This window comes from Leuresthes tenuis, unplaced genomic scaffold, assembly GCF_036924035.1.
Source record: "Leuresthes tenuis unplaced genomic scaffold, fLeuTen1.0.hap1 SCAF_12, whole genome shotgun sequence".
NCBI classification, from domain to species: Eukaryota; Metazoa; Chordata; class Actinopteri; order Atheriniformes; family Atherinopsidae; genus Leuresthes; species Leuresthes tenuis.
The window spans coordinates 29,557,740-29,583,786 of record NW_027325366.1 but is presented as its reverse complement, the minus strand read 5'-3'; the positions used below and the strand labels follow the sequence as shown (position 1 = coordinate 29,583,786).

Sequence of the window (26,047 nt, the reverse complement as noted above, 5' to 3'; positions counted from 1 at the left end):
CTTGTTTTTAATCATTTTAATTAATTTGAATTATTGTATGTTTTCCTCAAATTCTTTTATGTATTCTTAATGCTTCTTCCACTCCCCGCTGTAATTCTTTTATTTTATGTAAAGGACTTTTAATTGTTTTATACATGAAATGTGCTATACAAATAAACTTGACTTGACTTGTTGCAAACTCCACCTGTTTCAAGCAGAATGTTGAAAACACACAGAATGAACTCTGTTTAACAACATATAATTAATCACTTGCTCAATCATAATTTCCCTCCTCGTCTCTGCTCATAGTTATCTGTTTTTTCCAGCATAGTTGTTCTTTTCACGCTGAAGAATTTATTATCAGTCTTTCTCACATACAAGTTTGTAGAAATTAGCTTTGTAATTCTTTTGCCAGTGTCTTTATAAACGATTGGAGAAACATCTGTGAAACACAAGCAACCACTTTCTTTTCCAGGTTTTGGACCCTAAATATGAGCATTTAGATTGATGCAGATTCTGTTCATTTAAAAAACATGATCAAGATAATAGTAACTACATTGTAATAATTTCTTCTCTTTTCAAAGATCAGACAAATCACTTAATTTCTCATGTAAAATATCTTTATTCAAAGTCATTTTACGTGACAGAACAATCGCTTCAGGTGTTTAGAGATTTCTTTCATTTTCAGTCCATAGATGATTGGATTAAAGAGAGGATGATACAATACTAATTGTAAAGTCATTACTAAGCGAGCTGTTTGAGATATATCTGAGTCCATTCTTAGTATAACAATATCATAAGTGCAGAACAATGAAAAGTTGAATAAAACCAGCAGATGAGGTAAACAGGTCTGTGCAGCTTTTTTTCTTACTGCCTTACAACTATGACAGGATATCATAAGTATCTTTGCATAAGTGAAAACTATGTACAGTATGGGCAAAAATACAATACTGAGCAGAACAATAACACCATACACAGATAGTATTCTAGAGGTCACACAATGAAGTTTGTAAACTGAATTGTTACAAAAGATTCCTTTTAACGTGAAGTTACAAACTCTCTCATTTGCACTGAGTAGAGCTGACCCAGCAACTAGACATGCGGGCAGAACCCAAGCCGAAACCAAGAAGACCAAGACAGTAGTTTTTTTCATTATAATTGGATATTGCAAAGGTTTACATATAGACACAAATCTGTCATAAGCCATGGCTGCCAACAGTAAGAATTCTGCACCTCCTGTAGTGTAAAAAAAGAAATATTGGAAGTGGCACATTGCGTGTGATATAATCTGTCTTTCAGATAAAACGTCAATCAAAAGCTTCGGGTAGATTGAGGTGCTGAAAACAACAGAGTTCAGTAATAAGGCTGCAATGAAAATGTACATGGGCTCATGAAGGTTGTGGTGAATCACAATCAGACAAACAATGGTGGAATTGAAGCAGAGTATCAGAACATATACTGTAAAAATTATCACAAAATATACATACCTCAATTTCTCCACCTCTACATACCCTGTAAGTGTTATATAAGTGACATTCAACTTATCATCCATCAAAACAGTCAAAAATCTATTAGTCAGTTAACAAATAGGACATAACACATCGTACAGGGTGACAAAGACAAAGTATGCATTTGAATTAATTCACAGTTACCTGACTTAGAAGTACAGCCATTATAAATTTAGCTGTTCTAAACTACACTGTCTGAGTTTGGTGGATTTTGGTGGTTTTTATAAGACGGCTTCATCCTTCATGGATCTCATTAAACTCCTCACCAAGGAGACAATAACATCACAAACTTTGTCAAACTCAGGAGGCCTGTTTTTTTGTGTTGTGTATACCAGTAGTTTTTTTAATGCTTAATTAAACAATAGTGGTGCGGTCGTGCTGCCACATCCCATACTCTCAATAACTGTCTCAGTCTAGAGTGGTGTATGATGGTACAATTTAGTCTTCAGTGCCTTAAAGCAATACTAGAGAAGTTTGTGAACCTTAAAACTGTGTGCTTCCAAGTTATTTTCATGTCCACCGACTATATGTCCACATTCCTGGACTTCAAACTGTCCAGGAGGGCCGGTATACTATACTTTTTGCAACTAATTAGGTTAATTGGCAGCAGTAACATGATTGGTAGGGATGGGAATTGTTAAGAATTTAGCAATTCTGGTTTCATTATTGATATCGCTTATTGATTCGATTCCTTATCGATTAAATTCCTTATCGATTCTCTTATAGATTCTCATCCAGTTATATATAGTTCAAATGTCTTTGGTTGCAGTAACACTTTAATTTCAAGTATGCACCAACAAGATGCCTCTGTCATTTTACTTTTCCCTGCCGTGATGAAAGGGGCAGCTATAGGTATGCGGCGTTACCTTGGACTTTTGAGACGGAACACGCTGTGCCACAAGCTACTCGATTCCCATCCCTAGTTATATTTAGGGAAGTGCTGATATGTTGTGTTTGTTTTATTGTTGTTTTGTTGGTGCTGGTCCCGAGTCATGTCATACCATTGTTGCTGTGCGCATGGAATAGAAAAACAAGGGAGGCATTTTGGAACACTTTGGCTGATGTAGTAAGTTATCTACCTTACATCTCTGAGCTTCTTCACCCCTTCTCACCTTCTCGGCCCCTCATGTCAGCTGACCAGCTGCTCCTGCAGCTACCGAGGTCCAGGAGGAAGCTCAGACGGGACAGGGGCTTCTCTATTGTTACTCCCCAACTAAAGAATAACCTGCCCTTGTACATGAGAGGCCCTTTAACTGTCTACTTTTAAAACTCGTCTTAAGACCCATTTTTATTCTCTGGCTTTCAACCTTAGCAATACTTAGTGTCTTTGCTTGATCGTATTTGTTTTAATTGGTCTTATTGTATTGATTATCAGTTGTTCTTATGCCATGTTTATAGAAATGTCTGTTTTTATCTTTTCTTTTTTTTTCTTATAGTTTTGTGTTATGTGCAGCACTTTCTTTGAGCGGTAGTTTTTTTTTTAAAGTGCTTTATGAAAAAAGTTGGTATGGTATGGTATGGTATAGATCTTATGTTGGGTTGTCGAAGAAGGTGAACTCTGATGTAACAGACCTTCAGAGATTATGTGTCTGGAGGCTCTCAATGCACTAGAAGCAATCTGATAAATACTTTCCACACTCTCTAGACGCTAGATTTTGTAGATGAGCAAACAATAAACGTGTCAAGTGCACTTAAGGTTCAGGTAAATAGATGAAACACTCAGAAAAGGCTGAAGGTTTCAATTGGAAGGCACAGTTGTTCTTTTTGAGTGATTCCTAATTTACGCTGTTGATCAGTTTTGTCTGGTTTCTGGTTGTGTTTAGTTTTTGGGATTAATGGATGGGGAGTTGAATAGCACATATATAATTCTAGATGGGTATGTGGAACTTAGCAAATACAGATATGTTTATTTTTTTATTTTGTTTACTGCCTATATTCTAATCATGTGTAGTAATTTGATAATTGTGTACCTGATCTGTATTCACAAAAACCTCCAAGAACCTATGTATATCTTCATTGCAGCTTTGCTACTGAACTGTGTTCTTTACAGCACCAGTACTTACCCAAAGGTTTTGATAGATGTTTTATCTGAAAAACAAATCATATCATATTCAGCCTGCCTCTTTCAGTTTTACATATTTTACTTTGTAGGCCCTTCAGAGTTCTTCCTCCTGGCAGCCATGGCCTATGACAGATATGTGTCTATATGCAAACCTCTGCAATATCCAACTATCATGACAAACACCACTGTCATCCTTTTCCTATGTGTAGCTTGGTTTGTGCCTGCTTTGCATTCTGCAATCCCGATAATGCTGCTGAACAGTACAAAAGTTCAACTGTGTCACTTTAATCTAAAAGGAATATTTTGTAACAATGCGATTTACACACTTCAGTGTGTAAGATCTAGATCAATTGCCATATATGGTGTGTTTGCTGTATTAGATGTTGTTATCCTGCCTATAATCTTAATTGTTTTCTCGTATACAAAAATACTGATAATATCTTACAGAAGTTGTAAGGAAGTCAAGAAAAAAGCTGCTGAGACCTGTTTACCCCACCTATTGGTTTTATTCAGCCTGACTTGTTTGAGTGTATATGATATAAGCATTGTTCGAGTTGATTCCGATTTCCCAAAAACAGCGCGAGTGATCATGACGTTACAGATAGTTATGTATCATCCTTTGTTTAATCCATTCATATATGGACTCAAGATGAAAGAAATTCATAAACATATAAAATGTTTGTTTAGTCAAGACAAAGCAATCTTAGAGGTATGAGAGGTTTGGCACAGTTTAAGTTATTTTTTGTTATTCATCATTAGATGTTGATGTATCTGTGAAGTGCATGTGAATGCAAGGTAAAGCTTGGCTGTTCAGGACGAATCACTGAATTAAAGCGATAGGCCAGTGCGTTTAACCCTGAGATGTTGCATTTTCACTGTACTTTACAGAATGTAAATTTGCTGCCTTTTTCCAACCACTTTCTAGCCCTTTGTTGGTGCACAGACCGACAGAGAGAACATTATTACTTCATCTAAATCGGGGGTCGGCAACCTGTGGCCACCATTCATCCTCCGGGTGGATTGGGAAAAAAAATGAAAAAGTATCCAATTGAAGTGTATTTTATTTGTGTTAGTTGGTTTTTTGTATTGTAGTTCTAAATTGGAAGATGATTGTGATCTTGAAATATCAAAATAAAATTCTATTTTATTATTTTTCGTCACTCAAAATATGCGTCACACTTGTATTATTGTTCTTTGAAGAGTTCAAAATGTGTTCATTACATAAATAAAATGAAATTTTGAGCGTAAAGGCAAAAAAATTATATCTTCATTTTCGATCACTGTGTTTTATTTTTCATGGAAACTGGGTCCAAATGGCTCTTTGAGTGTTGCCGACCCCTGATCTAAATATCACATCTAAACCCTGTTCAAAGAAAAATGTTGTGTGTGATGTTCCGCTGGTCTGGCACGCTTTACAATAAGTAACAAAACAAAATAAACAGTATCATTGCTACTGATTACACATTTCTTGTTATTTATGGACAGTTAACCATTTGTGGTACGTTTGTATCTGCACACATTGTGGGATACTGACACTAAACCAACTGTCTTAGAGAAAATGTGAAACGGTTTAATATTGGCTAAAGCATTGTCAGCCATATATAATGTTTTACCAAATGTTCTTTTATTTTCATCATTTGTTTTTTAACCATTTTTATAGCTTAAAGGAGTTTAAAGGATGCTGTCTGCGTCGAGCTCGCAGCATTCTGAAGCACATACACTGTTTTCCCTCCTGCCATTGGGCAGGTGCTTCAGAACCCTCCGGACAAGGACCGGCAGACTAAAAAACAGCCCTTTTCCCCACAGCTGTCACCTTACTGAACACCGCCCCCCGCTGACCCCTACACACCAATTCATCCACACTTCTCAACTCCTTACTGACCAAAAATCATCACTCTTTAGTACTGGACTGTTCTGCACACGCACACTTTAAACAAGCTGTTTACCCAGTACTATGTACAGAATATTGCACTAGTTTAGTTAGAAGGGAGCTACTGTTTATTATTTATGCACTATTTATTCCTCACCCCATCTGTATTTATATCCCCTAACTTATCATCTGCCTATTTCGTTTATTGTAAATCATGCTGTTGTTCCTGTGAATAGTCTATCCATCTGAATAATATGTTTTCAACACCTCAATTAATCATTGTGTACATTTTGCTCAATCACATGTATATACAGACCGTATATTTAATCTGCAATTACTGTCTATGCTATAAAAACAACCTGTACATACCTCTATATACCAAACTATTTATGCTGCACGCACTCACTGCTTATTGCACTTCTGGTTAGATGTTAAACTGCATTTCATTGCTCTGTACATGTGTAATGACAATAAAGTTGAATCTAATCTAATCTAATCTAATCTAAAAAAAGATCAGAAAATTAAAGGGTAAAAGAAGACTTTACAATCTTAGTTGAAACTTGAGGAACTTGTAATAACAGTCAGTCATTAGTACCTTATGCATCTCCATCATGAAGAAATGTTACTTTAAATTCTTTTTCTATTAAAAAAAGTAAAGATGAATATTGTTTAATTAAAACAAGCAGGTCGTGTAACAGAGATTTGAACAGAAAGTGATGAAATACTGAAACAACTGTATTATTTTAGCTTTTAGCCTCAGTTTTCAAGGCAGCAGATAAACAGATGGGTTATTTTTATCTCTCATTTTAGAATTAAATTTCTCAGAAATAAATTGCTTAAAAATGCTGAAAAGGCTCAGCTAAATTGAATAATCTAAAAATTGAGAACGTAACTCAGTTTGTTTTTGGATTTTCTAGTTAGGCCAGAAATATGTTGGCATAGAAATAGTCAACTATCGTATCTAGTTGTGTATCTGACAACCAGCAAGCTATTTTTTTTGCCTTTGGACTGCATTCGTATTCAAATGAAAGAAAACTAGCCATCTTCTTCCTGACATTGTATTGAGAGAACAGAGACTAGTCAGTTTGAAGCTTCTTCGGCTCTGAGCAAAAAAGAAAGCCACAGGATGTCCTTTCTGACAGCAGCAACACATCTATTCATGATTTACTGCTGTGGGACCTTCAATTTCACTCGTTATGACTGCTTGAGTGGACCCACCAAACATAGTAAGGTAAGTTAAAAAAGCACCAGGGAGATGAGCAGGTACGGGGAATGTATAATGAAGGTGTCACTTTGGGGCTCCAAGTTACCTACAGTTCTTTGCCTGTTGAAACTTATTTTGGTGGAGAGTTTAATGAGTTCCATGGAGATTGAAGCAATCTTATAAAACGTGTTCAAACTATTTACTTCCTGGATTTTGGAAGTGACCATACACAAAGCACACTTGACACTCCAGTGCAGATCATACTCGTTTCATCCAAAACGGAAAATATTATATTTTTTTAAATCCATGCAGTTTATTTTGATGATGTGGTCTCCCTGTATATTTATTGTTTTTTACTTTGCTGTGAGCTTAGAACACACTGATGGATGGTAATCTTAATGCAACATATATTACTTTTGATGGGCATGTGGAGTTGCACAAATTCAGATATCTTTATTTTGTGGTCATGCTGACAGTGTATATCTTGATAATCTTCTGTAATTTCACTATTTTACAGCGTTGTTTCCAGGTCCTTCTGACACCTTTTCTCTTCATGTTTCCCAACTTGTTTCTATAAATGTGTCAAAGCCATTCATTTGAATGAGGCACGTTCTGACAGTGAGAAAATGACATTGTATCCAGGAGATGGTTCCGAGATTAAGGCTCTGGATTAAGGCTCTTATTAAGGCTCTTAAAGGTGTTTGCTGATCACTGCCTTTCTAAAACAGTAAGCAAACAACTGAAGTATTGTCAAACAGACTATGCCTACTCTGGGTGACTAGGGGTGTAAAAGATTAAGCAATACAAATCAGAATTCAAGCTTAATATTTAAAGATGTTATTACAACAGTAGGTGGACCCAGTAATTCAATAAAATGTGGCAACAACTGGTCATGACCAAATTCTACTATTAGAATCCATCTGACTAAGTTTAATGTAGGTTCTACAGAGCAAAGGAAGATCTCTGTGTCATCAGAGTGTAACGTAAACCTGTACTCACAGATTTCAGGTGACGACCGTCTTGCTTCTCATTCACGGTCAATTGAGTGACGTCTTATGCTGACTTACTAAATTCTGGATCTGTTGCTTTGCTTTGCTCGAGGAGCTTGGAGTACAAAGTAAGCACTATGCTAGTGGACACAGAGGGAAGTCTTCACATTATTTAATCATTGCATCAGCCAGCCGGCCTGCCCGCCTCACCTTATTCAGATGAATCAGTGAAAGTGGTATATTTGTTCTTATCACCGTTTACGAGGTAAATGCGAAACATGTCTGATAATGTAGTTTACAGATTGCCATTGAATCTGGTATCTGGAAATAATTTGGATTTTAGAAGTTTGGAAGGATAAAATTAACCAACTTGTCGTCCATCCAGCCTGGGCTAAAACTGAACATTACTGGAAGAACATCTGGGAGACAAAAGCATCACATAACACCAATGCTCCATGGTTACTGGATCTGAGAGCTGACCACAGGAATCTCCTAGAACAGGGATCAGTGGCCATCATGGTGGCAGACATCCAAGAAAGCTTCTTAAGTATGAAGAGTTGTATCGCACCAGGCCCTGACATGATATACACCTACTGACTGAAGAAACTAACTGCACTCCATGAATGCCTAGCAGCACAAATGAACCAGCTGCTTGTGGATGGGACCCACCCAGACTGGTTAACCCAAAGATGGACAGTACTGATCATGGAAGATCCCCAGAAGGAGGCAGTTCCATCAAGCTACCAGCCAATATCCTGCCGCTGTACAACACAGAAGCTCCTCAGGCATCGTAGCAGATAAGATGAATAGGCACATGTATCAGTACATGAGCGGGGCCCAGAGGAGACTTGGGGGTAACATGCCTTTTGCATAGGCCTGAACCCCCTCAGCCACATCATCACAAAGAGTGTCTATGGATACTGGTTCCAAAGTAGAGCAACCATCAGCCACCTCCTCTATATGGATGACATCAGTTTGTATGCCAAGACTGAGCGAGACATTGACTCACTGAGAAACCTCAGTAGGATATACAGCAAGGACATTTGGATGCCATTCAAAACATCAAACTGTTTTTAAATAACTGTTGCATCCCCATCAATAATAATTGTTACTTGTAATCTTTCATCTATTTACAAAAGTAACATAAATATTATTTAATCAAAACAAGTGGGTGATGTTACAGAGATTTAGAAGGTTTACTTTGAAGACCACAAAAACATGTCGCATATACTGTATTATTTTTTATAATAAACTGCTTTATCTGGACACATGATGTCTGGCACAGAAGATAGCCTTTAGCATCAGTTTTCAATGCAGCAGATAAACAGTGGTAACAGATTTTTTTTTACATTTTACTGATGTGCTGGACTAAAATCTTAAGTATTTTTATTTTTCCTCTGACCGTCGTATCTAGTTTTAGTTCCTAAACTTAACCAAGTAGTTTTTGTGCCTCAACCTAATGGAATAGTGGGGGAAAGAATGAACAATAACAAGGGTTTGCTGCATATACTGTTAGTGACAGATTTTGCCAAATTTTGAGACCAGTGCTCTGAGACCTTGTGCAAATCTGAGCACCCCAGTCCCATAAGATAATGTGTGATATGCTCAGTCATAGTTCCTGTTTGTTTTAATGATGGAAGTCTGGCAGGGCGGTTAATAACACACATTTATTTCTGTTTTACTCATCTCTGTTTGCTCATGTAATCTTATTTTGTATGAAATTTATATCAATTAAGTTGAGTTTTAAAGGGTTTAGTCAACGCCTGAGTACTAAACACTGGCTACCTTCATCGGTTCGTCTTTACTCAGTATATCTGAGGTTGCTTTGTTCTATTTACAGAAATATGTCTATTCATGTTTACTCATTTGGGACCTTCAATTTTACTGGTTATGACTGCTTTAGTGGTACATCTGATCCACCAAACATAGTAAGGTAAGTTAAAAAAGCACCAGGGAGATGAGCAGGTACGGGGAATGTATAATGAAGGTGTCACTTTGGGGCTCCAAGTTTCCTACAGTTCTTTGCCTGTTGAAACTTATTTTGGTGGAGAGTTTAATGAGTTCCATGGAGATTGCAGTAACCTAATAAGACGTGCTCCAACTATTTACTCCCTGGATTTTGGAAGTGACCATACACAAAGCACACTTGACACACACTTGACACAAGATCATACTCTTTTTATCAAAAGCTGAAAATATTATAATCTTTTTAATCTATGCAGTTTATATTGATGATGTGGTCTCCCTGTATTTAAGTCTTTTTTTACTTTACTGTGAGCTTAGAACACACTGATGGATGGTAATCTTAATGCAACATATATTACTTTTGATGGGCATGTGGAGTTGCACAAATTCAGATATCTTTATTTTGTGATCATGCTGACAGTGTATATCTTGATAATCTTCTGTAATTTCACTATCTTCTGTCTTATCTGGACACACAAAAACCTCCATGAGCCCATGTACATTTTCATTGCAGCTTTGCTTGTGAACTCTGTTGTTTTCAGCACTAATATCTACCCAAAACTGCTTATTGACTTTTTATCTGATAAACAGATCATATCATGGTCAGCTTGTCTCCTCCAGTTTTTTCTGTTTTACTCTTTAGGTGCTTCAGAGTTCTTATTGTTGGCAGCCATGGCCTATGACAGGTATGTTTCTATCTGTAAACCTCTGCAATATCCAACTATTATGAACAAAACCACTGTGAATATTTGCCTTGGTTTAGCTTGGCTTTTACCTGCTTGTCAGATTGCAGCACAAGCAATTATGAGTGCCAATATGAAACTCTGTAAATCAAATCTGAATGGAGTTTTATGTAACAATGCAATTTACAGTCTGCACTGTGAGAGTTCTGATGTACGGTCTGTATTTGGTGGTGTGATTCTGATTACGTCTGCACTTCTCCCTCTGCTGTTTATATTCTTTACTTACTCCAGAATACTTGTAATATCCTATCGAAGCTGTAAAGAAGTCAGAAAGAAAGCTGCGCAGACATGTTTGCCCCACCTGCTGATTTTAATCAGTTTTACCTGTTTGTGTGCATTTGATGTTATTATAGTCAGACTGGGATCCAACTTCTCAAAAGTTTTGCGCTTAATAATGACTGGACAGGTGATTTTGTATCATCCTCTCTTCAATCCAATTATCTATGGACTAAAAATGAAGGAAATTTCAAAACGCTTGAAAAGGTTGTTCTGTCAAACTAAAGTATTCTAATGTACTGAAGCAGGAATGTATGTTTTTTTTGTCTGTATAGATTTATTTTGTAATAACAACACAAATATTGAAATAAGTTGTCCTTGACCATGTTTGATGGAAACATAAAACATTTGATGATAAAATAAATAAAAAATTGCAAACATATCCTTTTGTGAATAACTCCTGCAGCCAAATAAGACTTTATATAAAGACAGAGAATACCTTGTTAATGATGTGATATATCTATTTTTATACATACGTGTGTATAGTCCTGTTTAACCCACAATATTACATGGACAAGAGTAAATAAAAACAAGTGCGAGTTGATTCAAAGATAGTCAGTTTGAGGCATACAGAGCGCCATCAGGGTTGCTCCACTACGGTGGCTGAGAAGTACAAAACACATTTACAATTAAAAAAACACATTAAGAAATTAAAAAACAAAATAACATTTTAAGAAAAAAAAACATTTTAAGAAACAAATCAAATTTTAGGAAACAAATGTATTTTTGAAAAACAAGTTTTAATTTTTAAAAACAAATTTAGATTTTAGGAAAAAAAGTTCACATAAAAAAAAAATTACATTTTAGTTTTGTGGCAACATAAAACTACAAGTGGCAAAACACAGTTACAAAGCGAAAAAGAAATTAACAGAAGACAGAAAGGAAATGTCCTAAAGGCCAGACGTGACGTCACGGTGACCCAAACATGTCGTACAAACAATTGAATTTGTAGTCCTGCTTCACGTGGAAAGTCAGAAGTGATTTTTGATAGCAAGAACTACGCTGAATGTGTTTTTTCTTAAGTTTATGCTGACTGAACAATGTTTTGGCCTTTTTTGTGGAGTAAATTTCACCCAGTTTACACCATTTTTTTCTTTGTGCGGATAATAATGCCGTTAATGCCATAATGCCGTTTTCCGTGCCACAATCAGTTCTCAGCCTCATGGGAACAACATCAAGGTTTCGCACAAGGTTTATTTTGTTTTTTAATTTATTGTGTCTTTTTAATTGTAAATGTGTTTTGCACTTCTCAGCCACCGTACTCCAGCGGTGGCATTTCACAGACTTTCAGATAAGTTGGAGCTTTTCATTAAAAGCTTTTCATTTAAAGGCTTTTTATCATAAGCCTTTAAAGACTTGTTTGTCTTTGTTTTTTCTTAAACCTCTAGTTAAAGCTGTGTTTCCAGGTCTTTCTGACCCAACCTTCTGATCATGATTCATAAATTTTTTTTTTTTTATGTGTGTCAAACCCATTTATTTGAATCAGATAGAATACAACAGAACTGTTGAAATTATAGAAAATGACATGGTTTTATTCACAGATAAGTTCAATTTCTATTTTAAGGAAAGAACTACATCAGACTGCATTAAATTGAATGTTTCTGTTTCTGTATTCAGCAGACGCTTTTATCCAAAGCGACTTACAAATGAAGATATAACAGCTATATAAAAGCTAACAATAAACTATATAGAAGGAACCCACTAGTCTGACTCTGTCAGAGGTGACAGAGTAGAGATAGGGTGCAGGCATAGAAGGAAGTGCAGAAAGATAAAGTGCAAAGTTAGAGGGGGTAGGGAAGTACAGGGTAAGTGCTAAGATAGGAGGTGCTCTCTGAAGAGCTGAGTTTTCAAGAGCTTCTTGAAGATGGACAGGGACGCCCCTGTTCTGGTAGCGCTCGGTAGGTCATTCCACCATCGTGGGACGACACATGAACAGAGTTTGGATTGTCTTAGGCGTGATGTAGGAGCTGCTAGACGACAATCCTGGGACCAACGGAGGGACCGAGTTGTGACATAAGCCTTTGCAAGAGCATTCAAGTAGATGGGAACCGTTCCATTAAGCACTTTGTAGCTAACATCAGTGACTTGAATTTGATGCGGGTGGCTAAGGGCAGCCAGTGGAGTTCAATGAACAGAGGGGTGACGTGTGCTCTTTTAGGCTGATTGAAGACCAGACGCGCCGCCGCGTTCTGGACCATCTGCAGAGGTTTCAAAGTACAGGCTGGGAGACCAGTTAGGAGAGCATTGACAGTGTGAGGTCGCCCGAGCTTCCATGCGTGTGGGCGAGGACAACGATGAGCCCACCTGGGCTGCCGTGAGCGACGGCGAGGATGACAGTGCGCCCACCCGACCCACCCCCGGCGATGCCCATAGCCCCCTCCTCAAGGAACGGCTCCCAGACATCCCTAAATTGGGGTGGGCGGGTGGGATTCTGACCGCCGTAGCAGGCTTGGTTGTGGCAACGGTTGTGGTGGCAGGAACTATGGTCGTGGGCTGGGGACAGACCTCGGCGGCAGCGGACAGCTGCAACAGGATGACCTCGGCGCAGACTGGCAGAGACGTGGAACCAGACTGGAGGACCGGCAGAGACGTGGAACCAGACTGGAGGACCGGCAGAGATGTGGAACCCGGCTGGAGGGCCGGCAGGGACGTGGAAGAGCTCAGCGGAAAGGCCAGCTCGGACGAGGCGGAGCCCGGCGGAAAGGCCGGCTCGGACGAGAAGGAGCCCGGCGGAAAGGCTGGCTCGGACGAGAAGGAGCCCGGCGGCAAGGCCGGCTCGGACGAGGTGAAGACAGGCTGGAAGAAGGCCGGCTCGGACGAAGCGAAGACAGGCTGGAAGAAGGAGTCTTGGCAGAGGCAGCGGGCTGTGCCGTGGCGAAATCAGCGGGCTATGGAGGCGGCAACACAGGAGATAGAGCTGGGGAGGCAAAAGGAGAGGCGAGGGCCTCGTGGAGAGCGTGTGACACTTCAGCCGAGTCAGCGCCGAATACATCCACCAGTGCCTCATGGTGGACAGCTCTCACACACTCCCAGGTGGCCTGGATTGCGGGTGTCCCCGGAACGAGTCCCCCCCGGAACACCTCCAGGACCTGACCAGACAGTCACCACCCGAACATGTCGCCTCCCTCGGCGAAACGTTTATGCAGAGCCGCGAGTCGGCTCTGAAGATCCTCAAGAGCTGCTGGGTCCATGATTGGCAGAATCTTTCTGTCTGGAGTGATTAGTGAATGACATGCAGCTGATGACAATGAAACAGGTGATGTGAGAGAAGCTGATGGCAGGGGAGAAACATGACAAGAACTGAATCTAAAAACATGACAAAAACCTGAAAACATAACAAATGACATGAAAACAAGATTTAACAAAACATGAGCTGTGACACTAACATGCATGTTTTTGGTAGGACTAACAGATGTATAAATGAGCTGGAATGACCAGCAGAAACCCTTGTATTGACTCTTTGAAGTACCTTAAGATGACATTTGTTGTGATTTGGCACCATATATGTAAGTAAAATCTAATAAAATTTAGTTCCAGCAGCATAGCATGCAAACCAATGCAGAAAAATGGGTAAAAATAATAACAAAAAAAAAAAAACGCTCTTTAGAAAATATGAAAATGCAAAGAGAGACACAAAGTCAAATGTGGCCCAAATCTGATTGTATCAGTTCCGATATTTTCATGACAGTGTGAACAGCACAAGTCACATGGGATCTGATTCTTTCAATTCTGATTTGGGACATTTCAGTATGTTGTAATAAATCGGATACACATCTGATATTTTTAAAAGCAACCTCAGTCTGAACAGTCATGTTGCATTTCATCCGACTTTTACGTCACTGACATGAGACAGACGTCAGAATTCTGTGCCGTAGGAGGCGGGGCTAGATCAAATGTAAACTGTGGACAAAACAAGCACTTGGTCATAATTTTGTAGGCTCAGATTGCACAACAATTTCAGCATTGATGCACACATGCTGAAATGTGTAGCATCCACATTTACTTTCATAAAAGCAGCGTGTTGCGCATGCGGGTCACTTCAGAGCTGGAGATTGTTCACACTGAAGTCTGATGACGGTCGCCTTTAATTCATATTGTGAACAATAATGCAACATGCAGCTGGCTGCCATCTCTTTAGCGTCATTCTAGATACTATAAACAGTATGATGATACCCTCACACGGTGGTTCAGTTTCACCTGATAAGCTTAATAAAAACAAAAAAGGAAATTAAAACATCAACAACAAAAAAAACAGTTACAGCTTACTGTGCTTGAAGTGCCAAAGGTTTTATTTCCATGTCTAAAATTTCATTTTGCATTTTCAATTATGCAATATGTTTTGAACATTTACACATTATATGTATATTATGACTTATTTGGGAACTTGAGAAGCTTTCATGAGCAGGTGAATTTGCAAAGTTGCCCAAAAGAGATGCTAATGTGCAGTGCAATGAGTGTTCTGTTTGTCAGGTTTATGCCACTGCTGTATTTCTGTGCTGTGATTATGTATATATTGAATTACATTTCGTTCATATCTTTCATTATTTGGAACCCTAACCCTCTGAACAGCCTCTTTAATAATTTAGTTGTTTATCGAGAGTCTCAAATAAACAAAGACCACCCCCCCCAAAAAAAATTTTAAAACTACAGTTGAAGTTGTGTGCATGATTTAAACCAACTTAATTTCATGTTTATTCTGTTTTTCTTGCTGTGGTTCGTGTTATGATTCGGAAAGATTGCGTAATGCTGCGCCGACTAATGAAAAACAGTAAACAGTGTGGAAGGCCTCCAGAGATGAGACATCCATGGAGGGGGAAACAAATACTGGAAACAAATTTCCACACACAAACTATTCAGTTTGTATCGCAGAAGAAAACAGACTAAGTGTCGTTCAAAGGCAGGTAATGAAAAGGACAGTCAGTGATGGATGAATTTTGGTATAACTGCATAGCTTGAATATACAGTGAATTTGTTTTATGAATTAAATTGAAAGCTTTTCTTAATGTTTATGGATAAGTTAAATGTTACCGACATAACTCTAAGTGGGTTTGTAGAAATTGACAAATACAGATATTTATTTTTTTGCATTATGTTTATATTATATACTTTAATAATGAGTGGCAATTTGACAATTGTGTACCTGATCTGGCGTCACAAAAACCTCCATGAGCCTATGTACATCTTTATTGCAGCATTGTCATTTAACTGTTGTCTTTACAGCACCACTCTTTATCCAAAGCTTTTGATTGATTCTTTATCCGAACAACAGATCGTATCATATTCAGCCTGCCTCCTCCAGTTTTTTATGTTTTATTTTGTCGGTGGTTCAGAATTCTTACTGTTGGCAGCCATGGCCTATGATAGATATGTGTCAATATGTAAACCTCTGAGATATCCAACTATCATGAGAAAAACCACTGTGAGTATTCTCCTGGTTATGTCGTGGTTTTTATCTGCTTGTCATTTTGCAGTACAGGTACTACTGAGTGCTCAAGCTAGATTATGTAGCCTCACTTTAGAAGGAATATTTTGTAACAATTCAATTTACACACTTCACTGTGTAAGATCAAGAGCGCTGACTTTATTTGGAGTCGTTGCTTTAATGGATACGGTAATACTTCCCATGCTCTTCACAATTTTTACATATACAAGGATATTTATAATATCTCACCGAGGCTGTAAAGAATTCAGGAGAAAAGCTGCTGAGACCTGTTTACCTCATCTCGTCGTTTTATTCATGATCTCCTGTTTTACATTTTATGATGTTATTATAGCTCGTGTGGAATCAAATTTTCCAAAGATGGCACGGATTGTAATGACATTACAGATAATTCTGTATCATCCTGTATTTAATCCAATCATATACGGGCTCAAAATGAAAGAAATAACCAAACATTTAAAAAGCTTGTTCAGTCGTAACAAAATGTAACTCATTTTCACTGAATCTTACTTGAGTGTCCAAAGGGAAGATTCATCTTTTTTTAAATCAATTTCATTAATATATTTTATTTCAATGCAGATATATATAATCGAATCTTTCGGAGATGTCTCTTTTTATTCTAGTATAGTATTTTACTATGAATGTTTATTACCTATTGTGCAAGAACATGGTAAATGTGCATATTGATGAGCAATGTTCATATTTTCCATGAATTTTAAACTGTACAAAGCCGAATATAACGACACTCTTCACAACAGTGTACGTGTTATGTCTGCACACAATCCCACTCTAACAGAAGCCACCAGACTTTATGATTATTACTACCATATATACAGCTGATGCATTAGGACATAACAGACGTGTCTGGTTACAGGTATATGTAGAACTGAACAGAAACACTCCTGCAGCAAACTCTAAGGTGGAAACTGAGAAAAACTGTTGATCTAAAACAAATGTGGTGATCAGAAAAGAGAGCCATAAAGGAGTTGATGATGCCTGCCAGCTAAATCTAAAGGTTGTAACAGATGACTTTGAACAGTGAAAGGCCAGTGGAGAACACATGAACAGTAAGTTTGACTTACTTTTCGGCCTTGGCCCTGTCAGCTGCACATTCACCTTCACTCACCTGTGTCATGCACTGTCACTAAGTATGATTTAACCTGAGATGATGCTCCCACAACATGATTTATCACAGCTGCTGTTCTGCTCTTTTTCATGCTGTTTTTCACCTGCTGCTGAAGTTATCTTAGCCTCTGTTATGTTGCTTATGTTATGTTACTCCATGTGCACCAGAGTTAAATTTTTTAAAAGATGTTAATACAACTAATGTAGATAAATATAAACTGAGTAAGCTCTACAGGTTTTGTTGATTAAGAGTCAGAATCTGAATTTACATGAAAAGATCAGTATTATGGGTGTGACTTCTGAGGGCAAAGTTCTATTTAAAGTCATGGCTGAAATGCACACTGTTAAACTTGATCAAATAAAGTACATTCTGCACCAAAACACTTTTAAATCACAATTTTAATTTTGTAATGAAATAGATAAATACAGAGAGGTCCATGCAACTGTCGTTATTTTACGTTATTTTAATCAAGCAATCATTATGAACAGTTATTACTGCAGGCCGGAAGGATCTTTTTTATAGTGCAGAGGAGCTGAAGATGTTCCAAACTGACCACACTCTTTTGTTTCAACACAACATTTTAAAGAGGATGGTCAGTGATGTTCTTTAGGTTAATCAACTTCTTGTACTGGGTGTATGCAGTGAGGAGAAATAGAGAGTACAGTCCCCTGTGGTCCTCAAGTGCTGCTGACCACCTTCTCAGGCTGACAACCCTTCAGTCTCACAAACTGTGGTCTGTTTGCCAGGTAGTTAACTATCCAGGTGGTTGTGGAGGTATCATATATATTTTATGTAGCTTTGTTACATAGTAGTGCAGGCTGAATTGTATTGAAAGCACTAGAGAAATTAAAGAACATCATCCTCACTGGCTGACCTGATTTGCCCAGATGACAGTGGGCTGGGATAAGTTGTGGGTCATGAAAGGTGTTTACTGGCTTACTCAGGTGAGCCAATAACAGTCAATTTCATGACATTGGATGTAAGGGAAACTGGTCTGTAGTCACTGAGGGCAGATGGATGAGATTTCTTTGGGTACTGGTACAAGGCAGGATATCCTCCACAGCACAGGAAGTTACTCCTGCCTCAGGCTAAGGTTGAAGAGTTGCTGTAGAATTCCTCATAGCTTTTCTGCACAGGCCTTCAGGACCCTGGGGCTCACACCATGCAGACCTGCAGCCTGGCTCTGGTTCAGTCTTTCCCGCTTCCTCCTTACATGACTGCTGGAGACACATAAGCTGGAGTGGGAGGTAGAGGAGGTTTCAGTGAGTGATGATGCACTAAGAGCTGTTAGTGAGGCAGAAGGTGTCATTATGGAGGTGTGACGGGGAGGAAGTGGGTAAAGGTAGGGTGTGAGGTCTGTGTTGCTAGAGGTAAGGGAGTTGAATGCTAAGTGCTTATCTGAGCTGAACCTGTTGACATCTTCAGGTCACTGGCTCTGTCCAGGCCTCTATCAGTCCGATCCTCTTTCAGATTAAAGACTGTGATCTTTAATCCACAATGTCACCTCTTCAAATCCTCATGGATTTGGTGTCTTATTTCAGGCTCTTGTTGGCATTTGCAAAGGTCAATTAGCTGCTCACATAGGCAAATGACATAGGCATGGGAACTGTCATGATCTGTGTTTTTGTTTTAAATCGTCCTATGTTCCAGGTTTTTCTATGTTCTGGTTTTCCATGTTGGGGTTTAGTTACTTCCTGCTTTATTTTGTGGAGTTTCCACCATCTTTGTGGTGTTGAGTCTTACTTCCTCTCCTGTGTGACACCTGGTTATCCTTATTGATTGTCTTATATGCTGTTAATTTGTGGTTTTCTCACTCACTATATTTACTCCCGGGTTTCAGTTGCTCCTTGTCTGACTTTCCACATTCAATGTAAGTATGTAGTGTTTTTCCCGTTGCTTTCAGTCAACTTTTCTGTGTCAGCTGGTCTTTTGTTCCCTTTTTCTTTTTGTTTGCAAGTTTATAATTAAAGCCTGTGAAAATCACCTCCTGCGTCAGTAGTCCTGCATTTGTCTGCTTTTGGCCATTTATGACGGGAACTCATCATAATTTATGTATGTCAAAAAATACAAAATAGACACACACTATTAGCAGAGCTACTACAGCCAGATGCATTCTGCTCAAGGCCGTAACATTAACCCTCTGAGGTCTATGATAATGTAGGCGTGATCAGATCGCATGACATCATTACGGCTCAGAGCCCAGAGGGTTAAGTTTCAAGTATTAACTGAGCCCTGTAAACTGTATAGAATACGAAAAATATGCACAGCCAGCTGCTACCCCATTAGCAACTTCCAGTATAATCTAAGTCGATTTAAAAGCACAATACATGAATTGTTCAGCACTTTCACAGCAGAGGTGTTGGCTTTAACCTGTACCAGAACTTTTTTAATGCTTGTAATATGACCAGCATGAAGCCAGAGTCTAGTCTCCATGTTACTAAGTTTATAGGGTGGAACATTATCACTCAGTTGATGTAGCCCTCACAAAAGATCATTCCAATGACCAGTTGCTTGACTGGCTTGTTGTCCAAAAAGTTGAAAGACATGCAAGTTGAAAGACTGTTGCTCTGCACAGTGATATGTATGGTCCAGAAAAAGACCACCGAAGTTAAATGTATTTGTAATAGACATACAGTATATCAGACCATGTGTAAAGTTGCTCATGAACGTGCCAATAAACTTGAAAGAGGCCTGTGAATCTAAGGTAGAGATGGACACTGAGACTGACAAATCTTCAGCTAACCACGACACAACTGTGCATCCCCATGGGTGATATTGTGAGTCGTAAATATTGTATAACACTGCATCTAATAGTAAAAGATCATTAACAGTTCACCAGGAACACCAGGGATGAGATCTTTGGAGGGTGAGACAATCCCATAAAAACATGTCCACAAACTTGCATGGTTCAGTTTGTCAGTATTGCAGATGATTATATACCAAGTTTACCAAGTGTGTTTCAAAGAAAGGCAATGAAAAGGACACCCAGTGCAGGTTGGATTTTAGTGTAACTACATAGTTGCTAACAAACCTCGAGTCTATCTGCTTCATGAGTAAATGTACTGAAATTGTTTGAGAACATTTATGGATGTTGAGTATAATAATACTTACATAACTCTGTCTGGATATGTAGAAATCAACAAATACAGATATTTATATTTTTCCTTTATGTTTACAGTATATGTTTTAATCATTTCCAGTAATGCTACTATTGTGTACCTGATCTGGATTCACAAAGACCTCCATGAGCCTATGTACATCTTCATTGCAGCTCTGTTATTTAACTGTTGTCTTTACAGCACCACTGTTTATCCAAAGCTTTTAATTGACTTTTTATCGGAACAACAGACCATATCATATTCAGCCTGCCTCATCCAACTTTTCATGTTTTATTCTGTAGGCAGTTCAGAATTCCTCCTGCTGACAGCCATGGCCTATGATAGATATGTGTCAATATGTAAACCTCTGAGATATCCAACTATTATGAGAAAAAACACTATTTTCACTATTTTCCTGGTTTTTGCATGGGTTGTACCTGCTTGTCATATTGCAGTACAGGCAATACTGAGTGCTCAAGCTAGATTATGTAGCCTCAGTTTAAAAGGAATATTCTGTAACAATTCAATTTACACACTTCTGTGTGAAAGACCAAGAGCGCTGACTATATTTGGTGTTATTTCTTTATTGGATATTGTAATACTTCCTATGTTCTTCGTGATTTTGACTTATATGAGGATATTTATAATATCTCACCAAAGTTGTAAAGAATTCCGATATTCCGATGTGTCCTTGTCAGGACTCCCTGGTTGTCCATTTTGTCTGTCAGTGATCTCATATTTCCCATGATGATCAAGGGAAGAAATGGTTTTAACCTTCTCCTTCTTTCCATCAGTTTTGTTCTTGCCCTGCATCCTCAACGTCTTCTCTTTAACTCATCTGGAAATGGGGCCTTATTACAGGCATTACTTGGGCTTTGGAAAGCTGCTTTTGGGTGCAAACAACTTCTCTGTTGTTATGGTTATGCATCCAAAACAGATGCATAAAAAAATCTGAATTACCAGCAGAAATCAAGAAGTCATTACAGCAGCATAGCATGCAGTCTATTTCAGAATGATATACAGTATGATTATAGTCTCAGGTATTGGTTCAGTTTTGCACAATATACTTCATAAAAACAAAAGCATTTTGTATTACAGTGTAGTGTGCTTGGAGTATCAATGGTTATGGCATGGAGACTATGCAGGTGTCATGTTGGCGCATCATTTTTATGGATTCAGGTGGAAAGTTTTATTTCTGTGTCTGAAATATGAATAGATAATAGTAATAGTAAAATAGTAATATGTTTTGTAAAATACCTAATTGTTTTATTTGTTAAAATGAGAACCTTTTACATGATAGTGAGTGCACAGTTACCATAAAGAGATGTTAATGCTCAGTGCAATGACTGTTTTGTTTATCAATTTTATACAACTTCTGTATCTTGTGTATTATGTGAATTATGTATATACCATACTATATTTTGTGCACCTTTTTGGTCTTTGTAAATTATTACTAGCTTCTTTGAAAATAGCTTAAAGCCTTTATTTAATAATTATTTATCTAATGTCTTCGGATAAATGAAAAACCAAAAGAAATTAAACAAAGATCCCACAAAAGCTATGCTCTGGAAAGATTGCGTAATGCTGCAGTGTCCAATAAAAGATAGTACACACTGTGTGGCAGGCCTCCTGAGATGAGATCCTGGAGGGGTCAATAATATGATAAAACCAAAAACTTCCCACAGACTTAAACTATTGATTTGATATTGCAGATGATAACACATCCAGTATATCAGCTGTTGTTCAAAGGTACTGAATGAAAATGACAGTCAGTGCTGGATGAATTTTGGTTTAACTGCATAGTTTGAATTTGCACTGAGTTTGTGTTATGAATTAAGTTAAAACGTTGATTTATTTCATACATTAATGGATAAGTTAAATGTTACCGACATAAATATAAGTGGGTTTGTGGAAATGAACACATACAGATATCTATATTTTTGTATAATGTTTAAATTATATACTTTAATAATGTGCAGTAATGGCACTATTGTGTACCTGATCTGGCGTCACAAAGACCTCCATGAGCCTATGTACATTTTTATTGCAGCTTTGTTAATTAACTCTGTTATTTACAGTACCACTATTTATCCAAAGCTTTTGGTTGACTTTTTATCTGAAAAACAGACCATATCATATTCTGCCTGCCTCTTCCAATTTTTTATATTTTATTCTGTAGGTTGTTCAGAATTATCACTGTTGGCAGTCATGGCCTATGATAGATATGTGTCAATATGTAAACCTCTGAGATATACAACTATTATGAGAAAAACCACTGTGAGTATTCTTCTGGTTGTGTCGTGGATTGTACCTGCTTGTCATATTGCAGTTCAGGTAATACTGAGTTTTCAAACTAAATTATGTAACTTCGATTTAAAAGGAATATTTTGTAACAATGCAATGTACACACTTCAGTGTGTAAAACCAAGAGCACTGACTTTATTTGGTGCTGTTATTTTGTTGGATAATTTAGCTCTTCCCATGCTCTTCACAGTTTTCACATATACAAGGATATTTATAATAGCTCACCAAAGTTGTAAAGAATTCAGGAGAAAGGCTTTTGAGACCTGTTTACCTCATCTACTGGTTTTAATCAGCTTCTCCTGTTTGGGTGCATATGATGGTATTTTACCCAGAGTGGAATCAGATGTTCCAAAAACTGCACGCTTCATAATGACGTTACAGATAATTGTGTATCATCCGTTGTTTAATCCAATTATATACGGGCTCAAAATGAAAGAAATATCCAAACATTTAAAAAGGTTGTTCAGTCGAAACAAAATGTAACTCAGTTTTGTTTCACTCATTTTCACTGTATCTTAATTGAGTGTCATAAATCTCTTGATCAGAATTTAAATGTCTTCATATGCAAAATCATTTATGTTGTTGTAATTTTATGACTTTAGTGAAGTAAATATTTTACTTTTTATGTGGTCAACTAAAACTGACACAAATCAACGATTATTTGATTTGAACAACTCCAAAGGAAAGATTCATCTTTTCGTGAAATCAATCTCATTGATATATTTAATTTCAATGCAGATTTATATATTTGAATCTTTCGGAGAGGTCTCTTTTTATTCTAGTAAAATATTTTTTACTATGAATGTTTACTATCCGTTGCGCAAGAACATGTTTAATGTTCACATTGATGAGCGATGTTCACATTTTCCATGAATTTTAAACTGTACAAAGCTGTTAAAATGTGAAATGAGCACAGCTCTTTCTTGTGGAATTGAACAACACTCTTCACAACAGTGTACGTGTTATGTCTGCACACAATCCCACTCTAACCAGACTTTATGATAATTACTACCATATATACAGCTGATACAACTGCATTAAGACATTACGGACATGTCTGGTTACAGGTATATGTAGAACTGAACAGCAAGACTCCTGCATCAAACTCTAAGGTGGAAACTGAGAAAAACTGTCGATCTAAAACAAATGTGGTGATCAGAAAAGAGAGCCATAAAGGAGTTGGTGAAGCCTGCCAGATAAATCTATAGGTTGTAATAGATGACTTTGAACAGTGAAAGGCCAGTGGAGAAGACATGAACAGTAAGTTTGACTTACTTTTCGGCCTTGGCCCTGTCAGCTGCACATTCACCTTCACTCACCTGTGTCATGCACTGTCATTAAGTATGATTTAACCTGAGATGATGCTCCCACAACATGATTTTTCACAGCTGCTGTTCTGCTCTTTTTTTCATGCTGTTTTGCACCCACTGCTGAAGTAATCTTAGCCTGTGTTAGTGTTATGTTGCCTATGATATGTTACTCCATGTGCACCAGAGTTAAGTTTTTTAAAAGATGTTAATTCAACTGATGTAGATCAATGTAAACTGAGTAAGTCTACAGGTTTTGTTGGTAAAGAACCAGAATCAGAATGTATACAACAAGATCAGTATGATGAATTAGACCTCTGAGGAAAATGTGCAAAACTGAAAGTCAAGACTGAAATTAACTCTGCTAAACTCAATCAAATAAAGTAGATAATGTGCAATAAAAATATTTTGTTTTGATATCACAATTTGATTTTGAGTTTGTGAGGGAAACAAACAGAGACATTCTGCTGCTTCTTGCTTTCCCTGTTGGAGATCATTGTACATGTAACAGGCAAAAGAAAAAAGGAACAGCCCAGAATCCAGGAGAGGCACCAGCCAGGACATCCTGAGTAGACCAGCGGCCCAGCGGGTATGGTACGGGGGGTCGGTGGAGAATAGCACCCCAACCCCCTCCTCCCGCATTGCAATCGCGCCAAGGGCCACACCCCCCACTCCTGAGATACAGGGCAACGGGGGTGCGCCCAAACCACAGGGAGGACCCAAGAGCTGTACCACACAGGCCCCCCAAGCCAGGAGGGGGCCACCAACCCCAGTGGGGATCCAGTTGGTAAACAACCTTGCTGGGCTTTGTGGAAAAGCACCAGTGGGTGGGCGCGACCCAGGCAAAATCTGCAGCATCTCCCCACCCCAGCAGGCATCACCCCAACTGTGACATCATCGCACCAGCACCATGGGATGCCCCCCCACTACGGTCCCCCAAAAGTCCCACACATGACAGGGTAAGCCAGGGGGATACAGAGGGGGAGTGGAGCAAGGTGATGGAAAACATCGAGCAGGTTCGCAGGTTCACGCTCCGGTAGCCTCGAGACCCTAACCCGTAACCTATGTGTTGGTGACGTTGAAGTTTAGGCTTAGAATGTGCTGGGGGGGGGGGGGGGGGGGGGGGGCGGGGGGGCAGTGCTACATTCCCGTGCCGCAGCCCCTCTTTCCCACAAAGACCCCACCCTCGAGCCAGCTGTCAGATGTTGTTTTTGTGGTGTGGCAAAAAATTAGCTGATGATGTCACACACAGCATCACCAGGTAACAAAAGTGAACTCATAGCCAACAGTTCAACATCTGGGGCACAAAGATGCTCCTTCTCAGTGTAATCTCCAAGAATGTACCATATGTTGTTGACAAGCACTGAAATCCCCCCTCTTTTACTGTAATCTCTCTATCTGCAGTCTTTGTCCGCCTATGTGGTCTAAAATATGGGTTGAGAAGTGTTCACGTTGTTCCTGCAGTCATATCAGCTGAAGAAATAACATTACCTTTCCAATATTCCTGTGTGCCCTTGTCGGGGCTCCCTGCTTGTCCATTTTGTATGCTAGTGATCTTTCATTTCCCATGATGATCAAGGGAAGAAATGGTTTCAACTTCCTCCTTCTGTCATTCAGTTTTGTTCCTGCTCTGCACCCTCAGCGTCTCCGCTTCAATTAATCTGGATCTGGAATCCTATAACAGGCATCACTTCAGCTTTGGGAAGTGTGGGAGAGAGCAGGGTCTTGCCACTGCTCACACCACATATTATTTAAAGTCAGAATATTCTCTGTTGAGGCGATGACGAAGATGCTGTAGCAATCTCAGACACAGCGGTGACGGATAGAGATTGTTTTTTGGCCACATATGCACAGAATGATATCAGGAAGTATATGAGGAGCTCACAAACTAATGTCACTGGGAATTCTGTGTGCACTGCCATGTAATATGTTTCTATGTTGTTCCTGTTAACATAAATTTGACTTCTTGAACCCGGCTGAGTGAATATTCTATGCCTGAGTCCAAGTTTCTGAGCTAACCCCCAGTCCGTCATGCTCTCATCAGTCCCTGAGTCTATGAGTGCTTCAAGGTGTGTGGTAGTGGCATGGTGTATTAACTTGATGGTCGTGAATTTTCGTGGAACTGACCCTAAGGCAGTGACATGGCTCACCACAGTGGGTCTTCTGGCTGGGCATA

General features: G+C 38.6%; 7 protein-coding genes across 7 annotated transcripts in view; 6 read left to right on the top strand and 1 right to left on the bottom strand.

Moving 5' to 3' along the window:
- Positions 1 to 26,047, top strand: part of gdap2 (ganglioside induced differentiation associated protein 2) — a 358,630-nt gene that overhangs the window by 251,936 nt on the left and 80,647 nt on the right. The gene's annotated exons all lie outside the window — the stretch shown is intronic.
- On the bottom strand, positions 611 to 1,531 carry LOC140319257 (olfactory receptor 10AG1-like). Its single transcript, XM_072396849.1, has one exon. The coding sequence runs from the start codon at positions 1,529 to 1,531 to the stop codon at positions 611 to 613; it is 921 nt and encodes a 306-aa protein (XP_072252950.1).
- On the top strand, positions 3,323 to 4,264 carry LOC140319256 (olfactory receptor 4C12-like). The gene has a single exon (XM_072396848.1). It carries the CDS (start codon positions 3,323 to 3,325, stop codon positions 4,262 to 4,264), a length of 942 nt encoding a protein of 313 aa, XP_072252949.1.
- On the top strand, positions 9,905 to 10,831 carry LOC140319255 (olfactory receptor 6N2-like). Its single transcript, XM_072396847.1, has one exon. It carries the CDS (start codon positions 9,905 to 9,907, stop codon positions 10,829 to 10,831), a length of 927 nt encoding a protein of 308 aa, XP_072252948.1.
- On the top strand, positions 15,605 to 16,525 carry LOC140319982 (olfactory receptor 4D5-like). The gene has a single exon (XM_072397744.1). The coding sequence runs from the start codon at positions 15,605 to 15,607 to the stop codon at positions 16,523 to 16,525; it is 921 nt and encodes a 306-aa protein (XP_072253845.1).
- LOC140319254 (olfactory receptor-like protein DTMT) lies at positions 20,247 to 21,008 on the top strand. Its single transcript, XM_072396846.1, has one exon. The coding sequence runs from the start codon at positions 20,247 to 20,249 to the stop codon at positions 21,006 to 21,008; it is 762 nt and encodes a 253-aa protein (XP_072252947.1).
- Positions 22,127 to 23,047, top strand: LOC140319981 (olfactory receptor 4B13-like). Its single transcript, XM_072397743.1, has one exon. It carries the CDS (start codon positions 22,127 to 22,129, stop codon positions 23,045 to 23,047), a length of 921 nt encoding a protein of 306 aa, XP_072253844.1.